Source organism: Thamnophis sirtalis, unplaced genomic scaffold (assembly GCF_051295495.1).
Source record: "Thamnophis sirtalis isolate CommonGarterSnake01/CBP01778 unplaced genomic scaffold, rThaSir2_p1.2 scaffold_3, whole genome shotgun sequence".
Lineage (NCBI taxonomy): Eukaryota > Metazoa > Chordata > Lepidosauria > Squamata > Natricidae > Thamnophis > Thamnophis sirtalis.
Genome location: NW_028261383.1, coordinates 139171586 through 139185592, shown reverse-complemented (window position 1 = coordinate 139185592; position 14007 = coordinate 139171586). Strand labels below are relative to the sequence as shown.

General features: G+C 38.1%; 2 protein-coding genes across 5 annotated transcripts in view; one reads left to right on the top strand and one right to left on the bottom strand.

Annotated features, from left to right (window-relative positions):
• Positions 1-1447, bottom strand: part of RGS9 (regulator of G protein signaling 9) — a 62926-nt gene extending 61479 nt beyond the window's left edge. For all 4 annotated transcript variants that reach the window (XR_015696021.1, XM_087710214.1, XM_014071451.2 and 1 more), the window contains exon 1: positions 1244-1447. Coding sequence is in view for 3 of the 4 variants with exons in the window: in XM_087710214.1 (XP_087566340.1) it covers positions 1244-1306 (63 nt within the window). In the remaining variant the exon portion in view is untranslated. The remainder of the gene's footprint in view (positions 1-1243) is intronic.
• A 3663-nt stretch (positions 1448-5110) lies between these two features.
• GNA13 (G protein subunit alpha 13) overlaps positions 5111-14007 on the top strand; it is a 36417-nt gene continuing 27520 nt past the window's right edge. Inside the window, exons 1-2 of the mRNA XM_014071481.2 lie at positions 5111-5426; positions 8836-9059. Of these exons, the coding sequence (XP_013926956.1) occupies positions 5144-5426; positions 8836-9059 (507 nt within the window). The 5' untranslated portion in view covers positions 5111-5143. The remainder of the gene's footprint in view (positions 5427-8835; positions 9060-14007) is intronic.

The following is a 14007-nucleotide window of genomic DNA, read 5'->3' as shown; positions in this document are numbered from 1 at the left end:
GCAGAAACATCCCACATCCGGAACTAGCCGAGTCTCAAACAAAAGAGAATTGTACACAGTGGATTTCATGGTAAAAATGCTCTATAAACATGGTTTCATAGGCACTGCAAAAATATCAACACAGTGTCCTATTGAACAATCTAACTAAGTTTACTCCATACTTTAAAGAGAAAAAAAAGACCACCAAATTTTGGATGACAAATTGTTGGGTTTTTTTTTAAAGTATGGAGTAAACTTGATTACATAGGTTGCATATCATAACTCAAATCATTCAAAATCAATATCAGTTCATTCAAAAAAGAAAATCAAGATTCATGAAAATATAGACAGAAGCACAAATAACATTCCGTAAAACATAGGAAAATGTGTTGAGGAAAACAACTCTGCTTGACCCCACTAGCCACTATTCAGGAATGAAAGTCAGGTAAATCTTGGCTAAATTCAACATGATGTACTTCTTGACATTCTATATTACGGCTGTTGCTATAGCGAAGTTCCTACCTCATGTCACTGCCAGCTGTATTTGAAGTAAAAATGTGATGGTGAACATGAGTAGATTGGTATAAGGGAAGGAGTTCCTTTAGCAGTTTCATAGGGAAGAGAAGGCAAGGTAGATATTTTTAATTTTATTTATCACATCTCCCTCACAGAGAGAGGCCCAGGATAGCTTATCGTGAGGAATAAGTGTAATGCTGTAAACTTCGAGGGTTGTGGTTTTTATATTTTAAATTACTTATAGCCCGAGATGGGTGAAAAATTAAACTGTTTCCAGTTTCTGAAAAAGAAATAAAGGTAGCATGGACTTGCAAAATAGCAGTGATTATAATTAACAAGAATAACACTGCCTTCAAAAGCTTATAGGCACCCATACTTGTCAACGTTATTTTAAGCAGCTTCTAGCATATCTAGAAAGGTGGCCCTGTAACAGGTTGCTCTCCTTTTGAAATGCTAAAAAAATACAAAAGACATCACACCACAGCAAAGGTCCACGCAAAGAAAAAATAAACAAACAGTGGCAACTAAATCAGTACCAAAGACTGAACTAATGACAAGATTTTTGAACTGTAACAAACCACACACCTACTAGAATATTTTTTTTAAAACCCTTCTCTCTTATAGCCAAACCTTGGTAGTATCAGATGCTTTAGAGCTGTTCCCTCGATTTCACGTTCTTCCATTTATAAGATACTGTAGGTGCTAAATAAAATAAAATAAAAATTGAAAACGAGATTGGCTTTGTTACCTTTTTCAAGAATGCCATTCTTGGCCTGTACCGCTGTCCTTGATCTATCTGCGCGATGGTCATCGTGATCTATTTTATTGAGCAAAATATTTTTTTAAAAAAAGCAATAAATGCGTTTTCACCAGCTGCAGAGGAAAATGGGATGCTAGTCTTAGGGATTTCAGGCAAACTGCATTACAGTACTGAAACTCGACATTCTACAGAATAAAAGCGCCGTGGAAGCAGGCACGGTCTTGCTGTAGCCAATCAACACGGGGCACTCTGGTTGTATTTGCATGAGCAGGGTTGTGCTTCCTACCGGTCAACATTAGAGGGAGCTCTTTCATCTTTTTACAAGACTTAGCTGGTAGCAAAGACTGCGTTGTTCTATCTAAATAATGCTAAATAATAAATAAAGATAAATTAATTAATTAATAATACTAGGGTTAGAAAGTATTAGCAAAATGCACATCACCATAAGATAAAATTAGGGGTGGAAATCTGCATGCTGTTTGGTTGAATAGGTTCACAGGGACATTTTTTTCACATTTAAATATAATGTGACAAGTTGCAGTTTTATTTCTAGTTTGATTTACTCACACTCGTCGAAATAATATGGAATGTGAGACCAAACTAAATGTTTTTCCTTTTTTACAAGTTTATTTCCTACCTTTCTTTAGAAAGCTCAAAGCACTTGACACACGTGTCTTTTTCAATTTTATCCCCATCGGTCTAATACTTTAATCAAAATACTACACTGGCTGATCTGATATCGGAATAAACGTGTAACTGGAAATGATGAAATAAGTAAGATTCTTTCAAGTAGTGTTATAACACCACCACCAGGCCTGCTCCAAATAACTTGTGGCTTACTGACTGGTTGTAGGGAACACAAAGCTAAAACTACTGAACAGTTGGTCTGTGTATCGCATAAATAAATCCAACAAAGTAAAATAAATAACAGTATATAAATAAAGATATATAGACTTATTTGTTTATTAACATTTCTATGCCATTATATTCCCGAGGGCTCAAATAGATGATATAGATGATGATAAATTTAATAAATATTATTATGTACAACACACACACACACACACACACACACACACACACACACACACACACTTTTATCGCTTTTAATCTTGTAAGTTGCCCAGAATCACTTTGTAATGAGATGGGCAGCAAATAAATTTAATAATAAATAATGATGATGATCAGTGTATGCATTTATTCCGTAGGGAAAAATCCAGCTATACAGGTAATTACTTTGTATATGTCAAAGGAAGCCATACAGAACACCACATAGATTGGAGAAACAACTAGAAACTCAATGACCTAAAAAGTAGTTTATTACATATTTTTGCATAGACAAGTTTATTAACATGCTTAAGTCACACGTGTAAATTGTTGTAAGTTCGGGTTCAACTGTTTCATGAAAGAAACTGATATTTGTAATGCTTTTGCACCTGAACTGGCATTTAAGTCAGTGACAAAATATTGTGAGGAGTTGCCATTTTTCCTCATTTGTTCTCTGGATACCACTGACTATTATGGTTTGATGGTACTCCTTATAGATAATTATCACTCTTTGCACTTCCTACATATAACTTTCTTTTGACTTTTCCTTCTATGTCCCCTCTCCCAAACCTGAGAATAAAGTTATCAATCTGGACAACCAAAAAATGACAGCAAAGAAATACCAATCTAGCAGCCTAATTGGGAAAATAGGTAATACTCCTCTCTTAAGATATATTTCATTTAATTGATGAAGAAAATTTAGGTATAAAAGAATACATCATAATAAACAGCTAAAATCACAAAACCACTTAGGTAACAGTAAAATCATTTTGGATATTTTGTAGTTTGGCATATCTTGGGGAATTCAGCCATTGTTTCAGAATGTTGTATTAATCAGGCCATCATATTAATCTATAGTCTAGATTATTTATTTGGACATAATATGGGCAAACCGGAAGTCCATTCCCATTCCTGAAGCCTCCAGAGGTCCTCCGGGAGGGGGCTGTTTTCGCCCTCCCCAGGCTCCTAGAAAGCTTCTGGAGGGCGAAAAATTGGTCCATCGCACGCCAAAAAACCCCCGCATTGCCCTCGCTTTTGGCATGCAATGGGAAAAGGGTTAGAAATCACTGCAATAGGCTGTCTGACAGAGCAGAGACAGTGGAAGGAAGGGATTCTGTCATTCTCCCCGCCCCCAATCTTAATTGCCTCTGTAAGTATTTGCTGTCAAGACTAACCAGGTTTCAAACTCCTGTTCAGGAGTTCTATTCCTACATTTGTTTCTTAAAAATCTATTTCCTATTTTACACAGAATCTAGTTTAGGAACTTCTTTCAAGAAAGAAGACTTTCTCTGTAAAATTGCATAGACAAAAAATTACCGTAGTTTGCAGAGTTTTTGATGCTATCCTAAGTATTCCTGAAGTGCACAATTTATGTAAAATATTTTTCTTCTCAAATTAAATTTACTTTATTGTCATTGCACCACGTACAATGAAATTAAATGCCATCTTCAGTGTACATTCTAATTATAAAAATAAAACACAAACATACATCCTTCACTTTCTATACTCAATGTACATATATATGTTTGAAACTCCTGCTAACTAAAAACATCCTGAAGGAGCTATATTGTAGTACCAGAAAATACCCTCAACTAGGCTTAGAATCCTGGAAGTTGAAGCTCAAGATAATTTGAAGGGGTTTAGTGTGATCACTGATGATCTATGCAAGATTTCAAATTAAAAGGATAGGGTGGATTAATGTGTGCATTTATTAATCTAAGTTTCCAATCAGGCTTGCATGAACACAACCAGAATGATTTCTATACAGTAAGAGCAACACTCATCTTTCTTCAACAGCCCCAAAAGATACATTGCTGCCCTCCACAAGGTACAATTAAAAAAAAATCCAGGTGGCAGCCACAACAGTGAAAAATGAAACTCTGCCTGCTTTTCATACAGTATGCAACTGTTGAGCTTTGATCACATTGTCTTGGCTAAAATCTTGATTTTTTTTATTATTTGCAGAAACCCGTTTGAGGAACTTCTGACAGAGAAGTTGTGGGTGGCTGGGTAGGCAACTGAACTAAGTACCAAGGGAATCAGCAGTCACAGTTCAGGGCTTGCCCCTTCTCCACCCCACCCAATACCTGAAGCAAGAGGCAGATTTTAGGACTATTTGAAGGCAGATTTAGGACGTTGATAAGAGCAACTGAGAAGAAAGTGAATATCATGAATGAGAAGATATTACGTTTTTGAATGAATACTTTCTTGATTATGGCCCAAAGTCTGCAGATTTCCCAATTTACACTCTTTGATGCCTTCTGGGTGATGTTGTCGCATCTGATTACGGTACAATGATGGTTGTTCAAACGTTTTGGAATATTACTGAAGTGGGGAGAAATGTACATCTTGCACGAAGTTAACTAATATGCCATAAATTTTGCGTATGCATCCTAAGAGGAGAAAATTCAAATTGATTCGAGATCAGCCGAGGCTCATAGCGGGGCAACAGCTCGAGACGCCAAAACATCCGATACACCTCAACGACGAGTTCGAGGCTTTTTTTAAAAAAATAATAAATCAGCCTCTGGAAAGAAAAAAAAAACTCATCACGTGACAAATCCGAAGAAGGGGAAATTCCGAACACAGAGACCAGATGATAGGATCACGTGCTAGACCCAAGGGGCGGGGCCAGCCAACTTAGAAGACAAGCGCGGGTACCACGTGAAAGCAGGACGCCCCTTTGATTGGGCATTCTTAGACGCGACGCTCTCCGAACGGCGTCTCCTGTCATAGGGGCAGCCGGAGGGGCGGGGCCTGAGCGAGCGGCCCGGGTTTCACGCAGGCGCAGAGCGGTGCAGGGCCGCTGCGGCCGCTCCCTGGCTGGCAGTGTTCGCTAAGATGGCGGATTTCCTGCCGTCGCGGTCCTCGCTGTCGGGCTGCTTCCCCGGCTGCATGCTCAACAGCAGCGAGGCCGAGCAGCAGCGGCGGTCCAAAGCGATCGATAAGTGCCTGTACCGCGAGAAGACCTACGTCAAGCGGCTCGTCAAGATCCTTTTGCTGGGCGCGGGCGAAAGTGGCAAGAGTACGTTCCTCAAGCAGATGCGCATCATTCACGGGCAGGACTGGGACCGGTCAGCCCGGGAGGAATTCCGCGCCACCATCTACAGCAACGTCATCAAGGGTACGGTTGTGGGAGCGGGGGTGGGTTGCACAAGAGAGGCGGGCGGGCGGGTTGGCCGCGGCGATTCCCTCGGAGGGGAAACTGGCAGCGGGGCGGTCGCGGTCGAGCGACCAACCCCCGAGAAGACAGGCTGCTTCGGGAGAGAAAAGACCCAAAGCCGAAGAAACCCCGGCGTTGACGGGGGGTGGGATGGATGAGAAGCCGTTGCAATGCCCGAAGCCCCCCTCCCCGAGAAGGAAATCTGCTCTTGCATGGCTGCGAAAAAGAAAAAAAAAAGAAAGAAAAAGTCACGCCTTATTCCCCCCCCCTTTTCCCCCCTGAAAGCATGGCTGAGACGGCCACCTTCCTTCCGCCGGACGCACTTTGGGTCGATTCTCTTTGGCGGCCGCACTTTTTGAGGACCCTCGAGAGGAGGAAAACGGCGGCGGATGGGGGGTGGGGGTGGAACGGTGGGGGAGGGGAAATGGGCTCCGGGCTCGGGTAGCATCCGAGGGCAGGTGCCCCCGTCCTCGCCTCGGTTTTCGGATCGGAGCGAGGAAGAGGCAGTTGGGCGAAATCGGCGTCCGGTCTGGCGGATGTGGCCTGGACGGGGTGGGTGGGTGTGGGGTGGGAGACGGGGATGGGTGGGTGAGTTAGAGATGCGGAAGCCGTTCAGGCCTCGGGGGTGAGTGTCAGAATAGTTCTTCTTTGTGCCCTGCGAGGCGTCGTCCTCGGTGCCTTGACGGGATGGCGTTTGTGTCAGACGGCCTTGTGTCTGTGTAAAAAGTTGCAACGGGCGCTTGCATTTTGCGGTGAGGCTGATGAAGTGGGGGGTGGGGAGCCCAGAGACGGGTGTGTGTGTGTGTGTGTATGTGGAAAAAATTAAGTATATAGTTTGGAGGCATTCTTACTGGAATCGCAAAATTAGAGTAGGCTGTGCATTATGTGCCTTTGAGAGGTTGTTGGTGAAATGTTGAGATGACCCTTAAGGCAGCTTTGATTTGGGCATGGGGAAAAATGTGTTAGGAAGGTCAGTTTCCAAAGAATACAAAGGGAAATTTAGGGTAGCATTATAATATATGTACAGCTTCATCTATACGCATATTTCATTTTAAACAAATATTGTGCCTAGTGTGCATTTTGCTTTTACAAATATTTCTTACCGGTGAAAAGTGTTGTTGAATGCAAAGATTTACTGCATTTTCAATTAAACCCTGCTAAATTCTTGTTGCAAGTTGTAACCATGGAGGTAACACTTCATATTGCGACAGGATGCTGTGAAACTGTGAAAAGAGATTTTGGAGGGATAGGTAGGGAATCCAACCATGAAGTAGCAATTCATAGATTAGTAGAAATAAATGTGGAACTTTTCGGATAGCAAACATAATTTGTCTTTTAGTGCCATTCAAGATATATAAACAACTTTGAATATCAGCTAATTTGTTGTCTTCTACCACCATGTGTTAGAAATCTGGAAATATATGATAACATATTGTACTACAATTTAAGATTGTAACTTAAATAGACATTATTTGACACTGAAAACTGTAATAGACATCATTTTCATATTTAGTTATTAGGAAATGAAGATAAAACCAATTTCAAATATTTCAATTGTATTTGTTTACATTCTGTGGTGGTTTTAAGATCTACGCTAGCTTAAATGTAGAGTTTGATTTGAAAGATGGCTTATATTGAATGAATAAACAAAATCATTTTTCAGTGAGTGCAGCGGAAATGCACTTAGTTTTGTTACATACATACTGGTGTATTAAGGCCACTATTACAGTCCCTTACAAAATATTGCTAATAAAAGAGTACACTATAATACAAAGTATCTTTTGTGATTTACACTCATTCCGCCACTAAGATATTTTTTCATGTTTGACAGCTGTATATATTTCTTGATAAATAACTTTACATGTACTTTTTTTAAAAATATACATAAAGCCTCAATTGCTAATTGCTATTCTAAATTATTGGATACACTAAAAACAAACATTCTCAAACTTTCTTCCTTGATAATAGGAAAAATTTTATATCTATAAACACAGTAAAATGCATAACAAAAACTGACTACATTTTGCTATAAAAATCAAGACATTTCCTTTAATTTTATTTATTCTTTAGATCTATATTCCACCTTTCCAGGAGTTGAAGGCAATATACATACCGGTAGTACTCCCTTTTCCAATTTCCCCCTATAACAACTGTGCAACATAGTTTGGCCTAAGAGAGTGACTCATCACAGATTACCCAGTGATTCAAAATAGAGTTGAACCTGGGTCTCCATCCTTGGGGTCTTGTGGATAAAAAGCTATTGATAATACATTCAAACCAGAAAATAATTTGTTCTTGGTTGTTGTAATCTTGGACATGTTTTATGCTTTATGACAGTATCATGTGATAGATAATGATTATATGAAATAGCGTAGTGAACTATACAAAGTGCACTGTGTTTATAATCATGATATATTGATAATGTTAATAAATATTACATGCATGCATAAAATGTATTCTCCTAATGCACCTTTAGCAAAAGAGAAGTGCTAATATAAGACTAACAAATCTATGACAATGGTAAAACAATAACTTTTTAATACAGTAAACCAATATCTCATTCAGTCTTGAATCAATACACATTTTGCTTTTTTAAATTTTTATTTTTAAATATTTTTTAGGTGTTTAAACATCAAAAAGATTGTTTAAAATGTAGTCACATTTATTTGTATTTTAAATTAAATCCAATGCATTTAATCAAATTTTTGTTGCATCTTAGAATCATTTAAACTTTGACATATATGAGAATGATTAATCTATATTTTATCATTTTCTCCTGTTTGCTGCAGCTGTTTCTCTGCGTGTTTATGAGATGTAAAACTGCTGAGTTGAATATAGTAGAACTCCCAGAAGCATGTAATTAATTTTCGCTACTTTAAATGTCTGGAATTGCATATATGAAAATAAATATGAGCAATACTAAACCTTTTACTAGAAAATTAAAATTAGTAAAACGTGATTCAAAATTTGATTGAATCCGAATGCTAAGTGTATAGATTTCAACTCAGCTTTAGAGCAGCCATCACTTATAATTTAAAGAAAGTGTTCATGATCATACTTTGGGAAACTTTTATTATTTTAAAAAAGTTTTAGAAGTATTTATTATATGTACAAGGGCAGGTGAAATCAAAAGAAATCAGAGACCTCGTTGTGTATAACCTGGTTCATTCTACGATAGTGGATTTGGGATTAATTGTTACCTATTTGTAGTCTGCATATATATTTTTCCATTTATAATTTCTTACAGTTAGGGTGAGAATATGAAGCTGTCTGTATACATGGGTCATGTTTTGTGTTTTGAGAGTAATCAATTATTAAGATTAATGTAAATGCATTTGGAAACTAACACATAGTTTCAATTTTGTTGAAGGTGTTAGAGTCCTTGTGGATGCTCGTGAGAAACTTCATATTCCATGGGGAAATCCTGCTAATCAAACAAATGGCGACAAGATGATGGCCTTTGATACCCGTTCAGAAGTGGTGCAAGGGATGGTGCAAACCTATACTTTCTTACAGTATCTTCCAACAGTAAGAGCTTTGTGGGCAGACACTGGTATCCAGCATGCTTATGACAGACGCAGAGAATTTCAATTGGTAAGGGTCATAACTCTTCATGTTTTGTAGTTACTGTGATAGTACTATTTAAAATCTTTTATAAATGAAATGGAGTTTTTTGGGTAAACTTTTTGTTACATGAACATGAATTTTAATACTGTAGATAATGATGGACATAAGGATATAATAGTAAATATAATTTCGGTAAAGCCAACTATAACAAGGTTTAGAATTTAAATGTTGACCTATAACCAATATTCAGCAGGCATATTTCTGTTCATGCAGTGAGACTTCCCATTTCCTCTCCATTCAGTTCTTGGTGCTTTCTGAGCTGGGCTGCTTTTTTCTTTTCTAATCTTTCTTTCTTTCTTTCTTTCTTTCTTTCTTTCTTTCTTTCTTTCTTTCTTTCTTTCTTTCTTTCTTTTTGCAGACATTTCATAACCTAGCTAGGTAACATTATCAGTGCAAAGGAGACTGGACTTTTCTGACTGTTTATATATAGTGGCTTACCCTGCCAGTCTTGGTTGGGGTATGGTTACCTCCTTGATGGTTCCTTCATTAGGGAATTGTTTCTTCCCCGTTTGATCATCTGGTGCTGTTTCTTGATTTATTGGGTGTTGACTGCTTGGAGGGGTGGGTGGGTATACTAACTAGGTGTTAGTTTCCTTCCTAGGTTTTTGATTGTATCTATTAAATTGTATGGTAACAGTTTTGCAATTCACTTAGCTACAGTTTCAACTGGCAAACTGTTAACATTTTAAATCAATCCAAATCCAATAATGTTGGTTAATTTCTGGAAACTTAGTACTCAGAGAAATCAGTAATCAATAGATTCATGGATATAAAGCCCATTTATATATACCCCTCTCCCTCATGCTGGTGATGTTATCTAGCTGGGTAAAGTAACATCTGCAAGAAAATAACTACTGTATTTTTGGAGTATAAGATGTACCTTTTTCCCTCAAAAAAGAGGGTGAAAATCTGGGTGCGTCTTATACATTGAATACAGCATTTTTGACCTACCGAAACCCGTCCCCCTTTGGAAAAATCAATGTGTAGAGGGTTTGGGGGGCTTGCAAAGTGCTCCTGAGGGCTGGGGAGGGCAAAAATAGAAACCAAAAACAGGCTATTTTGGGGGGGGGAGGCAGGCCCCAGGAGCACTCTACCCGTTTCCCAAACCTTCTGCCTCCCTTAAAAAAAAAAAAAAAAGAGGTGTGCAGAGGGTTTGGGAGGTCTACAGAGTACAATTTTTTTTTTAAATTTACCTGTTCAAAATCATGATGTGTCTTATACTCCGGTGCATCTTATAGTCCGAAAAATACGGTAAGCTCTCAGACTACCAAGAACTAAAAAGTGCAGCCTTCAGCTATACATGTTCTGTTGCAAGTTACTGTCTTTAATGCATGTTCTAAAAATTATATGGCAGGTAGACTAAAGTCCTTTAATAGGAACATTCCCCTCCAAAAACATTTTATTTTAGATTTATTTAAATTTATTTTATGGTAATAACAAATCCATATGCTATATTGTGACAGCTCAGTATCCAGAACAGAATTAGTGGGAATTGACTAGAAGAAATAAAGGGAGACTAGTATAGATTTATTTCAAACCATTTAGCTCTCGTTAGCTAGCCATACCCTTCTGGGATTCAAATCTGGGCTACTTACATATTAGGTACCGTATTTTTCACAGTATAAGATGCACCAGAGTATAAGGCGCACCAAGGTTTTGAAGAGGCAAATTTTTTAAAAAAAGTTTTTGCACTCTGCAAACCTCCCAAAAATGACCCCGTTTCCCCCCCCCCCCAAAAAGGGCAAGAATAGCTCTTAGGAGGCTTGTAGAGTGCTACTGGGGGGGGGGGGCAAAAAATGGCCCATTTTTCTCAAAAAACGGTCCGTTTTTTGCTCATTTCTGCCCTCCCCAGCCCCCAGGAGCTCTCTAAAAGCCTCCTAAAGACTATACATGGCCATTTTGGTGAAGGGGGAGGGGTTTCGGGAAGCAAAAAATGCTGTATTCAGTGTATAAAACACACCCAGATTTTCAGCCTCTTTTTGGAAGGAAAAAAGTGAGTCTTCTACTCCGAAAAATACTGTAGACATATTAACCTCTAAGCCATGGGCTCTCCTTGCTTTGTTCCCTACGCCAGTGGAGAGATTAAGTGTTTTTTATCAGGGCCACCTGGTCTATCCAAATATGGGATAAAGCATCCTGCTTCTGCTTTCGCCTTTTCAGCCCCAATCCAGGAGCTTTCGCAAGCAGCCGCAGCGACAGGAATAGTTTTGGTGCTATCCCTTTTTAATGCAATCTTAAGAATTTTTTAAAAGCCAAATTTCTTAAGTTCAAATTTTTAAAAAATGATTACCAAAATAATGAAATTGTTCATCCCAATCTAAATTATTTGAGGCAAATTTAACGTTTTAATTATGAAAGAGTATCAGGGTACACAATTGTGAATAACATTGGGAATATTTTTCATTAGCCACCTAATTAGTTGCTGGCCTTTGATTTGTCACTTATTTATTTTTAGTAAAGCACTTCTTATATGTAACAAAATAATACATGCAGTTTCCATAGTCCACAAAACCACAAAGGTTAAGTCATTTCAAGAGAGGTTCAGTTTTAGAATGTAACATTTTAACCCAAAGGAAAAAGTTTATAAGTACAATATGGAACGCATTTTCTGTAATAGCAGTAAAATATTAATGTTATTGCATCTGGGTGTCAGTTGTTATAATAATTGAGAATGAAAGGACAATAAATGACTGATGCAATGGGAGGAATACACTAAGTATATCATAATGCTTTTCGAAGCAATACCTACGTAGATTGCTGTGACTTTCCACAATTTCAAGATAATGTTTGCCTTTTAGATTACTTTTTATAATGGTACATTCAAGCCTATTAGATTGTTTTTCAGTATATATGGATATATTCAGTATATATACATGTATGTATGTATGTATACATACATACATACATACATACATACATACTATATATGGTTTTAGAGAGTTGCTTTCTACATTTCAGCTTGGATACTGCTTGCTTTGAAGGCAGATATACTAGTTACTCACAGTTTATTTTGAATACAGCTTTTCTCAGCATGTTAGAGGAAGCAGAGGAAAGAGATTCATCCTTGCACATCCTCCACCGCCTCTTCCTGCATAGAAATTTAGTACTCTGAGCACAGAAAAGTACATGTGACTTTCAGCCAAGTTTGGAAGTATGAATTGCTTCTTTGCACTAACTTCTTGCATCATAGTCTTTCCCTTCCTTTTTACTTCCTGTGTCTGACAAACATCAGTAATAAGAACTGAATGACACAGTACCAGAAAGTGTTGTTATTCTTCTACTACATATTCAGTTGTTCGTATGTCAGTATTTCGGAAAGTGAACAGGACATAAATTGCCTTTAGGCTGTGGCATATTTTAAATCTCCAGGTTGCTTATCAATTACATTCTAAGTAATTGCTTTTTTAAAATACAAATAAATAAATAAATAAATAAATAAATAAATAAATACCAGGGTTGGAAGGGACCTTGGAGGTCTTCTAGTCCAACCCCCTGCCTAGGCAGGAAACCCTATACCGTTCCAGACAAATGGCTATCCAACATCTTCTAAAAGACTTCCAGTGTTGGGGCATTCACAACTTCTGGAGGCAAGCTGTTCCACTGATTAATTGTTCTAACTGTCAGGAAATTTCTCCTCAGTTCTAAGTTACTTCTCTCCGTGATTAGTTTCCACCCATTACTTCTTGTTCTAATCCAGTTGTTTTACTATGTATGTACACCGACAGATATGCACATACATAAAGATACAATAAATAAATTAGGCTTATATGTGGTAATAATTACAAATAATTCTGAATAGTGTATATTCCATGTACATTCTTTTCAGTAAAAAAGTTAAAGCAATATATATTCATATAGATCCTTTCAACATGGATATATCTCAAATAAGAGCTTTTTTTTAAAAAAAAATACAGTATTCAAGACTATATTACTGCTAGTGTTAAGTGTGGTAATGTAGATCAGATTTTCAGCCACTTCAGTTCATTTTTCAATCCCTTCATCTTCCTTCCTGTCCAATAAAAGTGTTCCTTAAATGGTACTGGGCCCACCAAACACTTCTGCCACCAGAAAGGATAAAGACAATATTTGCCAGTTTTTTATTTCCTTGTCACTTATCAATTGTGATTTATGAAAATCAGAACAAGAGGATCCTTCATCTCAGAGGAGCAGTAGAGATGTTCAATGAGGAGAGGGAAGTTCTTGATAGGAAGAGAGAATCTCTAGATCCTAAGGTAACTTATGTCTTAGTTAACTACCATTTTGATTACAGTAATATGCTCTGGATCAGGGGTCCCCAACCCCCGAGCAGTGTCCCACTACTAGGCTGTGGCTGGCTTGGAACTGGGCCACGCAAGTGTATGAGGGTCCACTCATGTAAGCCACTTCCTCCCCACCCCCTACAGGGCCATTAAGCCCTAAAGATTAGGGACCACTGCTCTGAATAGAGCTGTGTTGAAGAACACATAGAAGTTGTGGTTGGCCAGAATATAGTGGCATGAGCAATTTGGTGTGTTTCTTTTTACATTCATGTACACTGCTGTTCCATAAGATGCATCGCCTCCTAGTATGCTTCTTATGCAGGTATCACCTATAAAGTTATACATGGCATGGGGCCAAGCTATTTGGGAGGGTGGGACCATGTTTCTCCCACCACCTTTGCTCTTCCCACCACATATAGTAGAGGGTCTATTTCTGGTCCCTTACACTAAAATCATCTTGCTTTTCTTAATAATATTAGCTTTTTGTAAGACACTGAAATCCTGCCTGGTTTCCCCAGGGTCACAGGTTTACATGAGGTCTATTACTATTAGTGGGGTTATTGTTTTTTGCTTTATTTTTGGATTTGTGTGACCAGAGTATTATCCTTCAATCCCAAGAGTTGTATGTTTATGTTCTTTGTGCTTTTAATCGTATG